At 36.5% G+C, this 18,966-nt stretch overlaps 1 protein-coding gene across 3 annotated transcripts in view; it reads right to left on the reverse strand.

The window, feature by feature from the left end:
- Nucleotides 1-18,395, reverse strand: part of sfpq (splicing factor proline/glutamine-rich) — a 30,330-nt gene extending 11,935 nt beyond the window's left edge. For 2 of the 3 annotated variants that reach the window (XR_013821971.1, XM_079878254.1), the window contains exons 1-9: nt 17,638-18,393; nt 17,031-17,219; nt 16,642-16,943; nt 14,202-14,297; nt 13,874-14,070; nt 13,670-13,754; nt 13,475-13,589; nt 13,329-13,377; nt 9,151-9,260 (exon numbers count right to left, since the gene is read on the reverse strand). Coding sequence is in view for 2 of the 3 variants with exons in the window: in XM_079878254.1 (XP_079734380.1) it covers nt 9,151-9,260; nt 13,329-13,377; nt 13,475-13,589; nt 13,670-13,754; nt 13,874-14,070; nt 14,202-14,297; nt 16,642-16,943; nt 17,031-17,219; nt 17,638-18,234 (1,740 nt within the window). In the remaining variant the exon portion in view is untranslated. Of the gene's footprint in view, nt 1-470; nt 3,772-9,150; nt 9,261-13,328; nt 13,378-13,474; nt 13,590-13,669; nt 13,755-13,873; nt 14,071-14,201; nt 14,298-16,641; nt 16,944-17,030; nt 17,220-17,637 lie in introns of those variants that run through there. The other variant, XM_079878253.1, reaches the window with a different exon arrangement.
- Nucleotides 18,396-18,966: the final 571 nt, after the last annotated feature.

Consider the following 18,966-nt stretch of genomic DNA (forward strand, 5'->3'; position numbering starts at 1 on the left):
GGTTGCCATTAAGGTGTTGCAAATTTACAGAAATAACATTCTATGCAGCACCTCTCAAATCATACAAGGACATGGAGGGTAAAGCAAACTATTTAGTTGTCTTGGCACATTGAAAAATGCTACCAACTATGCAAATTGATTTTGTTTTGACTGGCGAAACGAACTACAATCAACTGAAACATTGAGGTGGTGCTGTGGATACTACACAAGCACAATTTAACCATTTAAACTGTGCTTTCAAGCATAGATGAGTAGCAATATTTTGAAGATTTTATTTTGAGTCATCCATCGTAACTAGAAAAGGATAAAATGGTAGAAATTAAATCACAACAAGTAACATGCTACTTGGTGAACAAGTATCCGTGTCCCTGTAACCGCTGCACAATTAGTCGACTTTTACTAGTTCTACTTGTATAATAAATAGGGCTGGGTGATTTCTTTTTTTTTGGTATATATAAAAATAAAAAAAGTTATTTCATATCCTGCAAAATGTTGTTCTCCAAACAATGTGCAAATTGAAGGCTATGAAAACACATACAATGGATGTATCCATGTAGGCTAGGCTGTAAATTGCGCAATATAAATATTACATTCTAAAATTGCTTCTTAAAGTAATTCAAATCAAATAAAGGTTAAACTAATTAAAAGATAAAATAAAAGCACTGTTAATTGGTAAGAGGTTGAAAGGAACAGTCTCATCTTATAGTAATTATATGACATTTGTTTTACCCATTACAATAGTCCCTTTACAGTTACTACTTGCCTGTACAATGTGTAAAATTTCAAAGAGTCTAAAAAAATATCTTTGTAAAATGTATCTAAAATATTTCAGAATTATTGTAAGCCATCTGTTGGACATTCATGCGCACACCGGTGCTCGTTCAGAGAAGTTTATTGAAGACTTTCTTGCTGTCCGGCTAAGCCTTAAATGCAAAACAGAAATACTTGTGTAACTTTCTAACATATAGGCTACAGATGAGAATATACCCGCGAAACGCAAGTCATGTAGTGAGGAAACCATCTCGAACATCAGAGCAACTTAATATGAAGCATGTCTCATGTTTAAGACAAATTGGATCTTGCACTTTCCCACAGCAGCTCACTCTGGGAATAAATAAGAATTTTTGTGAAAATATATCTATATACCTTACAAAGTCTATACAACACCCAGGCCTAATAAGATCATGTCAAATCATAAAATGTTATAGTTTGAGTAATTAACCTATAATGACAGCAGTATACTTTTTAAATGGATACTTGTAAATCATGTAAACAAAATCAGATTTGCAATGTTTGTGAAAGTTAGATTGCCATCCAAGAACAAACTCAGATTAGTTTGCTTCTCCAATCCCTTTGGGTTTCATAAAACTTGACAGGCATTGCTTGTGAATCAACTGTCCGCACATGGCAGGCATTAATGATTTGTTCCAAAATGTAAATTTATTCAATGTTTTCCCATTCTTTCGCACAGAAATTAAAGTGCAACAAATATTAATCAGAAGAATTCCATTCAAGTTTCCAAAGATTCTGTCAAGAGCCAAAATGTTGTATGTCCATGACATTTTATATATATAAAAAGAAAAGATTAAAAAAAAGATTTAAAACAAAACAAAAAACAATAAAAATGTTGATTTCCCAAAAACAGCAATCACAACATTGATCTGTATAAGCATCCCAACTGGTCCACAGCTTAACCAATGGTGAGTTTGGGGTGAGTTTATTGGTTTATCCAATATGGAAGATGAAGGTGGGAGTTCACTGGAAAAATGTTTGAAGTAATTATTTCCTCAATACCACTTGGTGACACTCGTGGCATCCTCATCCAAAATAATCCAATTAAGCTATAGGTGGCAGCAAAAAAAAAAAAAAAGAAAACCTCAAACTACTGGTGTGCCAGTATAAACTTAAGAGAGAGAAAAAAAAAATAAAAAGATTAGTAGAATCAATTCTGCGACTGCGATCCACAGTTAACCTGTTTTGTCGTTCTTTTTTTTTTAACTATAATTTATGATTGAAATCAATGCGATGTGTGTTCTTGCTGTAGAACCAATCTGGGGTCTAATTTCTAAAATGAAACCAAGTCATCTTGTTCAAACTATACTTTCAAATAATAGAAGAAAAGTAAATTGATATCACACCAGCAATCCATGTTTAACTTAATAGCCAAGTTGTTCAATGTCAATGCTAAATCTAAACTTTTAACTATAATATAAAAATATCTAGGGCTGCCCCCTAATAGTTGACAAATTGTATTACTCTGTTAGCCGCAAAAAAACAAACCAAAACAGCCACAGAAAGTGGCGAAGTCACGGAGTGCGTGAGGGACAGATCGTTAACGGTGGGTGCTTGTGGTAATCCAAATGTTTGCCCATCATCCATCAACCATGCAAGTAGTAGCTACTTTACACGGTTGCTAACTCTCATGTTAACCTACATAAATGTGCGCTAAGGCGCATATCCAAGTGCTTGTGCGGAGTCTGAAAGCTCAAGTATTAGTGCGCTTACTACATGCCTTTCACTTGCATTTATTCCTTATAACAGTGGAAATAACTTAAAACTCCGTCATTTTTGGTCATACAGATGAGTAAAATATCAAAACTGAAACAGTCTACTTTTACTTGTGTAAACTCACAACAAAATGTTGTGCTTTTTTTAAAATAAAGAAAACAAACATGTGCTTTCTGCCCTCTTGGTTTCCGTGAACTGGAGCGAGTCACAAAAATGAACCGAAACTCAGTATATAGGCTACTTGCATCACAGACATGAGAAATATATCTATAGAAAGCTTGAAATGTCAACTTTTAAATGAACCAATTAAAATTGAAAACAAATACTCTGAAATATAATCTGTATGAAAGGTGCATTTCTCTCTAAAGGCGCATCCAGCCACTAAACTGCAGAGATGAAGAGTCCGCATAGTCAACCTCATCTTTACAGATGACACAGACTTAGAAAACACTAGTTTATTAATAAATTAAAATGTCTCGTTGCTATGAGCACAGAATAGGCTATATATTACGCCTATATATTAAATGCTCAGTATATACTTTAATATAAAAGCCAGATTTGTCAACCAATGACTCAATGAACGACTACAAGTCGATTAGAAAAATCTTTAGTCGGGGGCAGCCCTAAAGGTTTCATTAAGTACAACTCCAAGCAACAACCTTTAAGATGAAGAAAATGTCCTAGATGCCTATGGGTGTATGATGTGTCAGGTGTTAGATGCCTGACACGTCACAAAATTAAACATTGTGCCAACACCTGAATGGGGTTTGGGAGAACCAACTGCACTCTTTATTGAAAATGTACATGTAGTATTTTAAATGTGAATGGCACAGAACACAGCCATAGAAAGATCAGAACAAATTTACAATATTCACCAGCATAACACAAGTAACATGACAAGATAAAGACTAATTAGAAAGTGGATTACATGTTAGCAGCACTAAGCCAGTGCTGACTTCAATGGTTTTATTAAACCTATTAAGAATACAAAATAAAAATTGGACGAAAAAAATCTTGCCACAAATGGGATGAGTTTTCAGGCTAAAATTGCAAGAAAATTCTTTAAACTTAAATACATCAATTGTGACTCCAGAACTGAGCCTCTGGAATTCCACATACAAACTTTGCTTTTAAAGTGCCAGATCAGAAGCGAGGCTTCTTGGCAGCTCCATCATATTCCTCACGGACCCTGCCAAATCCTGGGTTTCCAGCACCCATGCCCCTTGGACCACCGGGCCCACCTTGTGGGAAACGCTCATTGCGCTACACGGACCGTTTTCAGTTATGTATCAGTTGGGGATTTAGTTTTGTAGAAATTATGGAGTTTACGTCCATGGGATTGGGAGAAAAGCAATAAAGGGTAACGAGTTCCATGAGTTCATATTTTGAGCAAAAGTATTATTTAAGTGGGATCCAAGGAAAACAATCGGCGAAACAGTTCCAACACGCAGATCCACAGGTGCCAGAGGTGACATAGGAAAAGGAAGAGAGGGTAATGTATTCATTAGTCAAATACCATTACATTGCATTCCAATAGCGCTGCTAAGATAAAAAAAAACTGCAGGATTCAAATACTAGATCGAAGCAGAATTGTCTCAAAGTTGAGCTTACTGTTGGATGCCCTAAATTTAAGATTATGGCAAAGGGGTTTGTACTTCATTAATAGACAAAAACCCTCCTTGCCCAAATTCCTACATTATGAATAGAAGCTTATATTTACTAAAAAATAAATCTTTCTTTGAATGTAAAAAACACTTTTTCAAATGCGATTTGTATAATAAAGTAAAACTACTCAAATACTTAACGCATATGTTCAGAAATTAATTTTTAGAATTTAATTTTTTTTATTAATTCAGATTTTTTTTTTTAACTATTCAGACTATTTTTGCTATTTAGCCATCACAGTTAAATTTTAGACATTTTTCTTAAATTTATTGTAATTATGATGTTCATCAGATATAGGCTAAGACACTTGTCAGAACATGCAGTCGTGATGGTTATTTGGATGAAATAGAGGCAGTGCCTGAATAAGCAAGCAGCATTTTCCTATTTTATCTTTATCAAAGTTCAACTGAAAAGTTTAGCCCATGGAGACTAACACAAAAAGTGATGCAGTGAATCGCAATGTTACAGATTTCAGATGATCATAATTAGTTTAATACTGTGAAAGCACAGGGTTGTTAAGTTTTATATTAAACATTGCTACAGCAACATTGACAATTCTGCTAAAAGAACTGCCACTATAACCACTTGTTGTGAGCTGGTTTTTTCTTTCTTCAAAAATGGTTGACTGCTTAAAGTCAACATGAAACTAATTGAAAACCATTTTTGTTCTGTAAAGCAACATTTCTAAGCCAAACAATATTCAACATATATATATATATATATATTCTAAGGCAGGACTTGAAGGCGAGTTGAGGACTGTTCTCCTCTTAAAACACCACCTAAATTTAGGCCTATGAGTGCTGGTTGTGTTGGTGACATCAGCCAACAAGGACAATAGTGTGAGGTGGAGCAAGTTATAACATTTTTTAAAATAAAAAAGCACAAAAACATTAACTTGCATTGAAGAAAGTACATGGGGTCCATTTTGATTTCATGTTGACTTTAAAAGTTAAAAATATGAGATTCTTACCTACTAAAAGTTCATTCAGGTATAAAACTAAACATTTTAAGACAAAATACTTGCCTTCAGACACTTAAAAAGATCAAACAGTTTCAATACAGAAAGCCTCTTTCTGCTTTGCTAATTGCAAATTCCAGGGGTGAGTTCCACTTATGTTCATATGAAACCACTATCGAGTTTTATATCTGACAACAGGATGAGATCATGCTCAGAAGGTTTCACTTACAGATTCCACTCCTTAAATGCCCCTTTGAAATGTGGAGATATTTTATTCCTACTTGCTGAATTATATCGGACAGAAACCCCAATTCCCCCATTTCTAGCAACACTGCCTGTCAACTGGGGAATCAAAAGGTTCAGCTATAAAAATACTGAAGTGAAAGTAGCACACAAGCAACTTCAACAATCCAACAATTTGTAAAGCACTGGCCTTCCTGCTGAATTACTTTCCTGCAACACAGAGCTTCTCAGCAAAAGCTTGGGCAAGTAAACATGTAATAGAAATTCACAGGTCTGTGATAATATTTATCATAGGGGTGTGCGATTTATCATCTACGATAATATAGTAATTGTTGTTTAAGCGATGTGCAATGTGACATTGAATATGTCCCAAAACATGGCTAGAGAGCACACTGCGTGATGAAGCCTTATCAATTTAGGTCAGACTGCGCATGCGCATTTAGAAAGCACGCTCTCACTGCGTGATTTGCTCTATTAAAATGCAGTAAAATGCCCCTGTATGGAGTATGTCTTTTAGGCTATATTTATATCATGATATAGTTAAGCAAATCACACGAAGAATGCAGTGTTTCCACCACCCACTGGTGATTTAGTTTCACATTTAAAGTACCTATTCAATTTGAAAATCATTTCACACTCGTTTTATTTTAAAACATTGATTTTGCAGTTGTAACTAGTGATCGACCGATGTATCGGTTTACCGATATTTTTCCCGATATTTAAGCATTTTCCCATAATCGGGTATCGGTTTTGTAATATCGTATTCGCCGATAAACGGCGCCATCTTGTGGCCGTTTTGAGAATTCCGCCATTGCCGCCCCGCGTCTGAGGAGATCAGTCAACAACAACTCTGTGCACAGGTAAAACATGTTCTGCTTGCTTTGCTTTAATTATTCAACTTTATTTAACATAACAGACATGCAGAAATGAGATTTTAGACATGAATGCCTGATATAGTTTATTTATGCAGCTTGGCTCTAAAAAATTGAGACGAACTCATGGAGTCACGTAGCGAAATCCGTCATGTCCTGCCCCAATAAAGACGTAAATTTACATGGATTAAATAAAACAGACATGAATGAGTGCATGTTGAAAATAAAAGCGCTGAATTTAATTCTCTATCTGTTGTATTTGCTCACCATTAGTCTCGAGAAAAAAGTTTGTTCATATTGCTGAGCACTGGGTTGATGACCAGGAATGCTCAAGCACGGCCACTGAATGAAACTTTTGACATGATTATCTTGTTTAAACATCCTAGATTATATTATCATTTACTACATAGCAATTATTTCGCTAATACACATCTAAATATACCGCTTTGTGGAAATTAATTATCTCCATGCGCGATCGCGGTTGAGTAGTTATATGTAAAATAAATGCATAGATAAACAGCACTTTGTCAGTTGGCATTTCATGATCTAGATTCAATCTAGATCATGAAATGCCAACTGACAAAGTGCTGTTTATATAGTCTCGAAAAAAAAAAAGTTTGTTCATATTGCATGCGCACTCACTGGGTTGATGACCAGGAATGCTCAAGCACGGCTACTGCATGAAACTTTTGACAAGATTATCTCGTTTAAACACCCTAAATTGTATTATCATTTACTACATAACCATTATTTCGCTAATACAAATCTAAATAAATACCGCTCTGTGGAAATTAATAATTTATTATCTCCACGCGCGATCGCGGTTGAGTAGCCTATAAGTTATAGTTCTGTGTAAATGCATAGATAAACAGCACTTTGTCAGAAAGGATTTCATTAATAACATACTAGTTGGAAAATGCAAATATGCTGTTTTGTTTGTTACTTTCCTGACAATGTTATATTCCAGCTAATATTATTCAGTGAATTAATATTACCCAGTGAATTATTCCTCACTCTTTAAACCTATTAAACGGCACATAAACCTTCTAAAACTGTTTAAAATAAATTACATTTCAATACAAAAAATACCTCCAACATGTGGAACCACTTAAAAGATACATCACTCAACTATCTTTGAATATATGTTAGAATAATTTTTGTGCTTTATTTTTTACCTCATCAAAGCTTTTATTTTTAAACAAAGACACTTAGTAACAGTGCACTTTATTTTTTGGACTCAGACCCCTCTTTATTTGTGTATAAATATAAAGTTTTTTTTTGTATGCAAGGAGGGAGTGATTGTTATAAATAAAATTGTTTGTTCAGTTCATTTGTGTTGTAATAATTGTGTCAAAAACAGAAGTATAACAGTAAATAAATATCGGTTCTGCATATCGGTAATCGGCACATAAACATGCAAATAATCGGTATCGGTTATAAAAAATCAATATCGGTCGATCACTAGTTGTAACTGTAGGTTAAGTGCATTTGTCATCCCTGAGCAGCATTAAACAGTATGTGTAAATACATCTAAATGCCACTTCAGATGCAACTTCTGTTTACTTTGCACTGCAAAGAGGGATTTAGTTGAGTTCTTTTGATTGATAACCTAGTTCATTTGATAGGGCCCTATAGTGTCTTATTCCAATTGAATATTGATCAAATGTAATATTTGACAAATTATGCATAGGCTACATTTAATTTGGTAAGAAAAATTGCCCTTATAAAAAGGTCAAAATTAAGATAAGGTAAAATTCAAATTGAGCTTATCCGGAAATTTTTCATTTCTGTCACTGCTGCGAACATGAAAAATAAACACTTTAGGACTCAGCAGTCCACAGCAGTCCTAAATCTGCCAAGGTACCAGCACAACACACTAAGCAATTTCATTATTAACAAAATCCAAGAAAATATTGAGATGATATTTTGTCAATATCGCACACCCCTAAATTATGGTCTTAAAAGGTTTAAATGGTAAGTTTCATAGTGTAGCTAGTAGCTACATAATACAAACTGCTGTTGTAGGCTACTTGTTTTGAGACCTAAATGCTTAAACTCTTGAATTAAAATAGTAGAAATATCCAAAGCACACCAGAAAAAAAACAAAAAAACTTAATTATTTCTTGACAATTAGAGAATGTGTGCCATGTTTAAGCAGACACCTTATCTATTTTCTTTACAGCAAATGTGGGTCAAACCCAACTCCAATTTCACCATCCAATGAATGCCAACCAGGATACCTCCAACCAGCTACTCAAAAGCTCAGCCACAGTCACTAACTTAATTTCATCTTCATTTTGTGATTAAGTTGCTCAAGTTTATCTGCACTAAATGCCCAGTCTCTCAAAATTACAAAAAAGAGCTCCAAGCATGGAAATAGCATTTCAGAAGTATTTCACCACAAAAACAAGCACAGCATTTTATAGGGTATTGTTTCACCACATACGGTTTCACCGACCAGGACTTGTGTTTGAAAAGATGGCACATTGCTAATTCAAAGGCTACACATCAAACAGAGCGCAAACATGCCTGTCTTTATTTGCAATTTAGACAGGACTTACAAGTACATGTTGCAAGCAGGTGTATAAAAATTCATGAGCCTTAGTGCAGACAGACTTGCAAAGCAACAAGAGAAGGAACCTGTGAGGGGAGCTGAGCTTGAGTGCTGACAACTTCTGCCACTAGATGGAGGGACTATAATAAAATCACAACAGGGATCAAAAACACCCTTCCCACTGACGGGTCTACAAATAATCCATCCACACCTAACTTGTAAACCTTCAAACACAAAATGGCCTCAGTTCCTATGAACCACAATAGCTCAACTCAAAGATTAGCAAGCATTCAATACACGCACATACTCCCGCCACATTCACTCCAGCTTTCAACTCAGGAATACATTACCATTTCGTTGGACGCCATGCCCCCTGGTGCTGATCCCCCCATTCCTTGGTGTCCTTCAAAATTCATTCCTGCCAATGGGAACTTCTGGCCAGGTGACCCAAATGGCATATCTGTTTATATTTAAAAAAAAAAAAAAAAAGGCATACATTAGTTTCATTAACCCTTAAAAAGCATGCAAAGATTTCACAGAAATTTAAGTTTTAAGTGGCGCAACCTGAAGGTAAAAAAAAATAAAATAAAAATAAAACTATCAATCATAAGGAAGGCGGCATATGGTAGATTGTAGTGTTGTCAAAAGTACCGGTACTTCGGTACCAAGTCGGTACTGAAATTTTTCAAATGTGACGATACCAGCATTTCTGTAGTACCGGTAGTACCGAGTACCGGGTATATTCGGCACCCAGTAATAGTAGGCATCTGCTTTCAGTCGCTCCGTGTTTATCTAAGCGCGGGGCTCCAGACTGACTTTTTTACTTGGAGCACTGTAGCCGATATATACCACAATATAGTGTCTCTGAATATTAAACCGCAAAAAGACTATTTAAATATAATGCAATTTACCCGTGTCGAGTAAAAATACCAGAAATAACATTCCATGGACGAGAATTCATGAATCCGTTTTCCAAGGCTGTACGATGTATTAGAACATTAAAAAACAAAACAAAAAAAACACTATAGCATAGTGCAATTGTGAAATTGCAAAGGCTGCTATTCAATTAAATAAATGTATGTCCTGTGGGTTTAATATATGCACTTTATTTACATGCGTGTAGGTTACGCGTGTCTCAGAGCGGCTTCTTTCACAGTAAATGTTGCTCCACATGAACTTATTTACATGCGTGGAGGACATCTCAAACTATCTCTGCATATGCTATAAGTTTGGGTTACTTAAATTGTTCATCTGGGAACTCAAAATTCGCCATTTCATCAGATTTGCAAGGAAAATCATTTATAAACCTATGCCATCACAGGAGAATGTAGCTAAATGTTTCTAAACGTGAACTGTTGTTCATCACGATTTTAAAGTAAGCTTAAAACCTTGCTCTGAGTTTGAATGTTTTAATGTCCACAGCTTGCCCACTTGTTTAAGAAATTACAGTGGAGGAAGCATTTCTAGCATAAAGAAGTGGTCAAATATTAAAGATTATGTTAACATTTGAATTAAAATGTCATTTGGCCAATATTAAACAACGATTTAATCTGCTGTAAAGTAACAACACAAGGCCGTCGGTGGCCTCTGCAGGCATTTGTTAAAGGCAAATACGTGATTGTTTATTTTGTGCATATTAAGCATTTTAACGTTCTATAAAACCATATTACTACTTGCTTTTGATACTTTATTTGAACCAAATATTATTGCCTCATTATTATTTATGTATTTTAGGTCATTTAAAAGGCTTAGGTCATTGCTTAGGTCTATTTTAATTACCACATACACCAAGAAAAAATCTGATTAATTAATTGTCAAAATAATTGACAGATTACTCGACTACCAAAATAATAGTGACAGCCCTAGATTTGACGATATAGCCTAAAGTTGTTGCTTATTCATGATCAATTTTGTTAATCTTACATGAGTTACACAGGTTTCCTTACATGATACTTGCATACCTTTATAAACATGAGAAAATGTCATTTGTTTTTTGACATAGATGTGTGTGTAAACATTAGGGGTGTAACGATATTCGAACCGAACCGAAAAACCGCGATACACCACCAACGATACGAATCGCGATACTCTCATGGCGTAGGCTACCGAACACGCCCGCCCCGCCCCCATTGGACCTCATGTCTTATGTGTACACAACGAATACAGCGTTGTTGCCTAACCACCATTAACCACATTTAATCGCAATAAGCTCAGTGTTTTGTTACTTTCGATAATAAGCAAGGTGTAATCTTTCAGATTCTGTCTATTTGATCACGAAATTCAAACATGAAATGTCGTTTTGGCGCTCTTTGAAATTGCGTGACAGGCTCCTCATTTAAAGCGGCAGCGCGGAGCGCGAGTAAACGCGAGCATCTCTTCCTCAGTTACAGAATAAACATGAATGGACACCTGAAGGTATGTTGAAAGATACAGTATACTTACTGAAAGGCATCATAACTCGTGTAATCGCTAAGTCAGTGTTTCAACAGCGGAAATACGTCAATAAAACACTTAGTTTTTCATATAGCTTTATTTACCTCAGACAAGTCATTCAGTGTCCACAGCTTGTTGGTTTGCTATGGAAATGAACCCTTTCACTAAATAAATGCACTGTATTGATATATTATAGTTTACTTAACCTGTTAATGACATCTTGATTATTTAATGTATTTTTAAAATATCTGTCATGAAAATGACAGCAACTGTGTAAATGATTATATTTCAATAGTAAATTAGAGTAAAAACATATGTTAATGTAAAAACTGCCTTATGTACAGTTTACATGTTTTCATACAATTTGTTACTTGAGTGTTGATTATTATTATTATTATTATTATTATTATTATTATTATATCTAAAAATAAATAGCAACTGAATTTAGGCTAAAAGTCTAGGCTCTGTTGTTAAGCTTTAATGTTATAGTAATGTGAAAGTAAGGGCTCCTGTATAGTTTACAGCATTAGCAGATCATTTTTTTATCCTTGCGAGACGTTTACTTGTAATTGAATTAATTTAAAGACAAAGACACAATTTGTTAATTAAAGCACTGTTTAAAAAAAAAAAAGCAAAAAAAAAAAAAAAAAAAAGCAATTTTAGCTTTCTAAACCCCCCACCCCACCTAAATGAACCGAACCGAGACGTCAAAACCGTGGGACGTACCGAACCGTCAGTTTTGTGTATCGTTACACCCCTAGTAAACATTGCATGTATTGATTTTCTACCTTTATTGTCTTTAAAATATGTTGTTTCTGAAAGAGGGAGTAGTGAAGGACAAAAGTAATGGTTTCAAAAGAGTGTTAACCAATTAAGATTGTAAGGTGACAAACCGAAGGACACCTGTGAGGTGGATGGATTATCTCGGCCAAGAAGAAGTCCTCACTAACACAGATTTAGATGGATTTGTGAACAATATTTGAGAAATAGGCCTTTTGTGCACATAGAAAAAGTCTTAGATCTTTGAGTTCAGCTCATGAAAAATGGGGGCAAAAACAAATTGGGAATAATGATTTCTTTCTGCAGTCAAGGTCAGTAAGGCCCGGTAGAGTTTAGGGAGTCAGATGAGATTTTCTTCATGAACATCCAGTGGGTATGCATATTATGGGATGTCGATGAAGTAGGAGGCCCTATTATAATCTGCTCATTTGTTTATCCAATCAACTTTGAAAGTCTTTGTTCAATGAAAAATTAATATGTATGATTTGACTGAATTAATACTCTGTTTTACTTGGAGCTCTCTAGTTATGTTTCGGCTTAAGGGAGACTACCCTGAATTTGAATTTTCAGAAATAAATTTGGTTTGATATTTTTACTATTAAGTGGCCTGCCTTTAATCTTATAGGTGAATTTCCACCACACTACTACTACTAAGGTCAACTCAAGCTTCTGCCAAATGTGCATTTCTAAGAAACAAAACATGTAGTATTATAATTATTGCAGACTGCACTGCAAACTGTGCCGAAGACACGTAAAAGTCAGGCAACACGAACCCGTGTCATGATTTGAAACCGTATCACCTGTTATAACATGCAAAAACTAAGAAATTAATTTTTCTATTAAGATATTTTGTTATGGAAAAATGACTGGAAAAGTGTTAAGAATTCAAAAACAAGATATGTTTGTCATGTTCTGACAAAGAGTTTAAAAACAAAAATAAATGTCAGGTTTGTACAACTTTCACTTAAGAGCAAAAATCTGCCTTTAAAAGATTTTACATTTATAATGATAATCATAGATGGTGACTGATATGAAAAATTAACATGATCACCCAGGCCTTCAATACAACAGGCTTTATAGGGTTAACAGACAATGGAGATTTGGAATACTGAATTTCTAGACAGTGAACCACAGAGGAATGCTAAAAATATTAAATTGTTCATTACACTTGTTATCCATACATATACATATATATATATATATATATATATATATATATATATATATATATATATATATATATATATATATATATTCTCTAGAATTATATCAGCATGTTCATTTTATGAGTTTTCAGATCTAGAATGCATCTTACCAGCCAACCCCAGGCCTCCACTAGAACTCATTCTCATCTCCCTTTCTCTCTGTAAAAAAAAAAAAAAGGAGAAAAATGGTTTTATTTAAAAGGATTCGACAAATATGGCATTTACATGCTAAGAGCTTTCTAACTGCATTACTTACATTATCCATGAAGCCACCCATTCTGTAAGACTCCTCACGTTTACGCCTCATCTGTTCTTCAAGTTCCCTCTGCCGCATCATCTCCTCCTCTCTCCTACGGCGTTCCTCTTCCTGCCTGTGGGTGAGAACAATCACTCAGTTAACTACTATCACAGCAAGGGTTCTCAGCACCACAATACACAACATCAGACATACCTGAGTTGCATCTCTTTACGTTTCTGCATCTCCTGACTGTGCATTTCTTCCATCCGACGAAGTTCCTCTTGACGTCTAAGGAGGTCTTTTTAAACAAAATGAACCCCACAAACAATTATTCATCCCATAATCTTGATTTAAAAACAACAACAATGCAGTAAAAATGGCAAAAACAAATACAATGACTCAAGAGACAATACTCACCCTGTCTGAGCATGTTTGCTTGATGCTCATGATAGGCATCTTCCATCTCCCCTTCAAGCTTCTCACGGGCCTCACGTATGTTTTTCTCCACTTGCTGCCTCTGTTGTTTCTCCATCTCATCAAGGGACTTCCATCGCTGGGAGTATTCAAACTCAAAGGTGCCAGGACGGGCAAACCGAGGAGGCTGATCTCGCTCTCTGAGGACAAATCAAAGCTCATTAACAAATGTATCTATGATCATGACCAATACAACATATTAACTGCTAATCACAAGAGACTTTGATTCTAGTCACAGAATGTAAAATAAACATGATTATTTGGAACTTACTTCTGATAACTGGGGTTCTTCTGTGCAAGCTTCTCTGGCAAACCATCCTCATCATCGTACTGCTCTAACAATTCAACCACAATCGGACGGGGTGACCTATAAAAATAACAAAATGATGTAGAGACTAGGGTTGTGCCGATGGCTGACCGACATCACGATGGAGAGCCACCATCGTGATGCCAGTAGTGCGCGGTCTCGCCCGCCGGTATTTTACTTACAAATGTTCCACGAAGGCATCATATGTCTTGGAATGCAGTTAGCATATTAAAAATATGAAAATCACTGACAGAAGCTGCTTTCAATTTCAAAGAGCATTTGAGCATGTGGCTGTGAGCGACTCCGTGCTACGTGGTTAAATGTACTTGCATTTCAAAATGATTTTATGACGCGAAATTAATGTGACACAGTCAGTTATATCTTAAGTTAAACAGACAGGACAAACCACATCTTATAATTTCAAAAGAGATGAAAACGTTCAGACAGCTTACTCCTAAATACTGAAAGCACTCTTTGTTTATTGCTTGTAATATTTTTCTCCCCTCTTTGTTATTTGTTTTGAAGCTATATTTGTTAAAATTATTAACATGTAATTGTATTCATTTAGTTTTTTAATGTGTAATTATTATAAGTAGGCCTACTTATAATTATGTAATTAAATATTTTAAGTTTTATTAATAAGATAATTGAAATAAAATAAGATAATAAATAAAAAAATTGATCTGCTCATGAGGTGCCTAAAGATTCCCTTCCCCATTTTACAATGATTTATTGCTTGTTTTTGTTGAATAATAGAAAAGATAAAGAGCTTAAAAAATGATCGCATATTAAATCGCAATGGCAATATTGGTAAAACTAAATCGCAATTAGATTATTTTCCAAAATCATTCAGCCCTAGTCTCGAGTCACCACAGCAATCAACTAACCGCTTACATTTCTGTGGCAAGTTAACCTACAGCCTCCAGCACTGGGATTCAAGCAGCTGCAGCTTGTTTAAGGTAATGGCGAAAATCGTGAAAAATTAAGAGGTATACCCGTGCGTGTCAGTGACCTTGGAGCAATACCTCCGCGATATCCTCCAGATCGAGGCAAAAGGGGTTACAGTATGCAGTGGAGGGATATATTCAAAATATAAAAATACGCAATGAAGGAGACACGACTACTATCGAGGCTAATGCTTACCGGTCTCAAGCGAAATCTGAGAAACCCCATGACAATCGCAAAAAAATCTCTAATACCCACGCAATCGACATAAACACACTTGCAGACGGCATCTTGGAAGTTTGTGGTCAACCAACATCCGTAGGCATCGTAGACCTTTTCTTCTGTCTTGATTTTCTCCGATTTGTTGCAGACAATCGCAGTTATCTTAGCTGTTAGCTATATTTTGCTCATTTTTATTAGCAAATTTGATTTAAAGTTCAGCCCTGCTAACAATATGTGCTTTGTTCTTGGGGAAGGGAAAAACTAACGTTAGGGTTGCCAAATGTCCCGTATTTTGGGCATAATTTATTTGTCATAATTAATAATGCATAATTTATATCTCCCTTGTCCTGTTTTTTTTGACTGCAAAGCTGATCTAACCACTGACTGATACAGCAGCAGTGCTGATCACGACACCTGTTATCCTATCAATAATAATATATAATATATTATGATATAATATATCATTATTTAGGGACAAATCATTGTTTGATTTACCGCTCCGAGCGGGACTTTCTATGTCAGCATTTTAATTTCGGCAAATCAGTTTAGGCGAATGCAAACAACGTGATTATTGATTCCAACATCCACCCACGCAAGAAAACGTGCAACCTAACTGAGGGAATAATACGCTGATTTACTGCTCAATAAATATTTCTGATTGTTATCAATGTAGAAAACTTTTTTTTTTTTTCAGGATTCTTTGATGAATAGAAAGTTTCAGAGTTTTCTGAAATAGAAAGCTTTTCTAACGTATGTCGATACTGTCACTTTTGATCAATTGAATGCATCCTTGCCTATTACTTTTCTTAATTTCTTAAAAAATCTTACTGACCCCAAATTACTTTTACCGGTTCTTTGTGGCAAGCTTTACGTTATGCCTGTGGTCGTGCGTTTGAGTGCGGCTATATGACGTAAACACGCATTATCCTGTAGGCTATATAGCCTATTTAAGTAATTCAATTAATATAAAGGGGCGATTTGTCCACTAATGGCTTAAATGAATAACTATAAATTAGTCGACTAGAAAAAAATTTTTTGTCGGAGACAGCCCGTTGGGCGGAGAATGTTTGTCGGACCTGCTCACATAGTAACGGTTGCTATGATGTGTGATTGGACAATGGCCGTTTTGGGGGAGGGGCCGGCGAAAGGTCAATTCCGTAGCATTAAGAGGAACCACTCCCCCCCCCCCCCCTTTTTATGAGACCATATGGTCATTGTCCATATTATAATAACTTACGCCGTGAGAAGGAACACTCCATCACTGATACGATCAATAGCCTTCCGTGCAGCTGGTTTGGAAGAAAACTCAACAATGCCCTTCCCCGTTGAGCGGCCACGGTCATCTACGATAACTACAGCCCTCTCCACCACTCCAAACTGAGAGAAGGCCTCTTCCAGCAGCTCATTGGACACAAATGGAGATAAGTTGCGCACAGAAAGTGCAGCAGAATGAGTGGCAAAACGAACTCTGAGAGGCCTGCCTTTCATCGGAATATCATCCAGCTCGGCTTTTGCAACCTCTGCCAAAGCACGGGATTCCTTAAAATAAATAAAAATACTAAATTAAATTATGCATATTTAAAAATACTTACTTTACACCTACAAGGAATGAGTTATAAGTCTCACCAGCCTGATGAATCCAAAACCTTTGCTTTGATTGATGAAAATCTCACTGGGTTCCCCATACTTTGCAAACAATTTCCTGAATTCGGTTTCAGTGATGTCGTTCGGAAGGTTTCCAATAAACAGACGGCAACGTTGAGTGTAGGTTTTCTCCCCAGGCTTGCGCAGCAAAGATAGCGTTGCCTTCAATTCCTAAATCCAAAAATCACACAATGAAAATCCAAATCTGCTGGATTGTTAGGCCTACTTCACAACGCTTGCGAACGGTCTCATCTACAATGCAATGCAATTTAACACCTAGGCCACACTAAAACATCGAAAGTATAGCAAAACGCGTTCTTAACGTTAGTAAAGCGAAAAAAACGTCAAAACAAAATCACACTCGATGCACTTTATACAGTCAGAGCGACCGAAACACCGGGGGACCAGTAACGTTAGGGAGTCCAACCTTTGTTCAACAGTCTACAAAATGGCGGATCTGACTCGGTACCCCGTACTACAGAAAATGTGTTTTGAAATGATAACTTTACAAATGTAACGTAGACTAATCCCTCATATTATCACTAAAACCGACTATTTTACGTTTTTTACAAGAATTAAGTTATTTTACCTGAGGCTGAGAGCCGTCGTTGCTCGTGGTACTCTGTTGTTGCGGTGGTAGCATCTTTTCCGGTTCTTTCTGCATGGGAACAGGCTGTTTTTGACCATTCCCCAATCCAAGTTTTGGTTGGTTCTTTCTGAGCTGATTCTGTGGGGAACCGAGATCTGGGGTTTTCGCGTTATTCTGTGGCGGTGGAGACTGGATCTTCTGCGGCGGTGGAGTCTGGATCTTCGGTGGCGGTGGAGACTGGATCTGCGGCGGAGACTGGATCTTCGGCGGAGCGGCGATGGCGGTCTGTTGAGGCGAAGGGCCTTTGTTGTTGCTTTGTTGGGCCAGACCAGGGCCTTGCGCCGGAGGTGACTGGACCACTGGCTTGTTCTGATTGGATTCCTGTGGCTTGGGTGTTATAGAGGCCTGGTTGGGCTGGTTTCCCTGATTCGGCTTAAACCCGCCACCCATATGGTGTCCTCGGTTTTGATAAGGATGCTGGTTTTGATTTCGAAAGTTAGGGTTTCCCATCCCACCACGCATTCCCATTCCCATACCCATTCCTCCGCGGCCTCGGTGCTGGAATCCTCCACGGTTACGGGAGCGGTCACGAGACATTTTCTCACAAGCGGGCAGGAAAAACTGTTAAAAAACCTTTCGAGAGTAATATTTAAGGTTAAATAGCGCACTATATTCAAAACTAACGATAAGATGCCGACGAGCAGTGGATAACCGGCTCTCTAAACGCTGGCTTTGTAAAATGGCCGTTGGTTGCGTGAGAAGATCGTACAAATGGGAGGCGTGACGTGCTCAAGAGCCTCCGCCCCAAATCAGATCCTACGGTCCTAATGGTTAATGGCGCGCTCTAGTGGCGCTCGTGAGTTCAACCATTACTGAGTGTAATTAAAGTAGGCTACTTGGCTTTTTGAGGTTTTACCATAGACTGTAGGCTATAACAGTTTTTTACATGTAGGGAATATATTTCGAGGTAGCCTACTTTTTATCGGACGATGGTAAACTACCCAAATATAGGCTACAATGAGTAAAAGCAATTCCCTTGTGGAAAACAAATAGCCTACACTTAAGCAAACTTTTAAATAGAATAGGCTATACTATTTTATAGCCTACTACTTTACAGTCCCCATTAAATCAAAATTGAAGTTTTTTGGCTTTTAGTGTGAATATGTTAGCCTTACTGTTATGAGCTAGTGTGCTCCAAAACAATGACAAAATTCGCATTTAGAAAATATAAGCATTTAAAATGTACAGTCTCTCACTTCTGCCAATATGGATCATTGATTTTGATCACATTACTCAGTCTGCACACTCAGATTTTCTATCCAATCAAAT

The sequence above is a fragment of the Squalius cephalus genome (genome assembly GCF_949319135.1).
Source record: "Squalius cephalus genome assembly, chromosome: 8".
Taxonomy (NCBI): Eukaryota; Metazoa; Chordata; class Actinopteri; order Cypriniformes; family Leuciscidae; genus Squalius; species Squalius cephalus.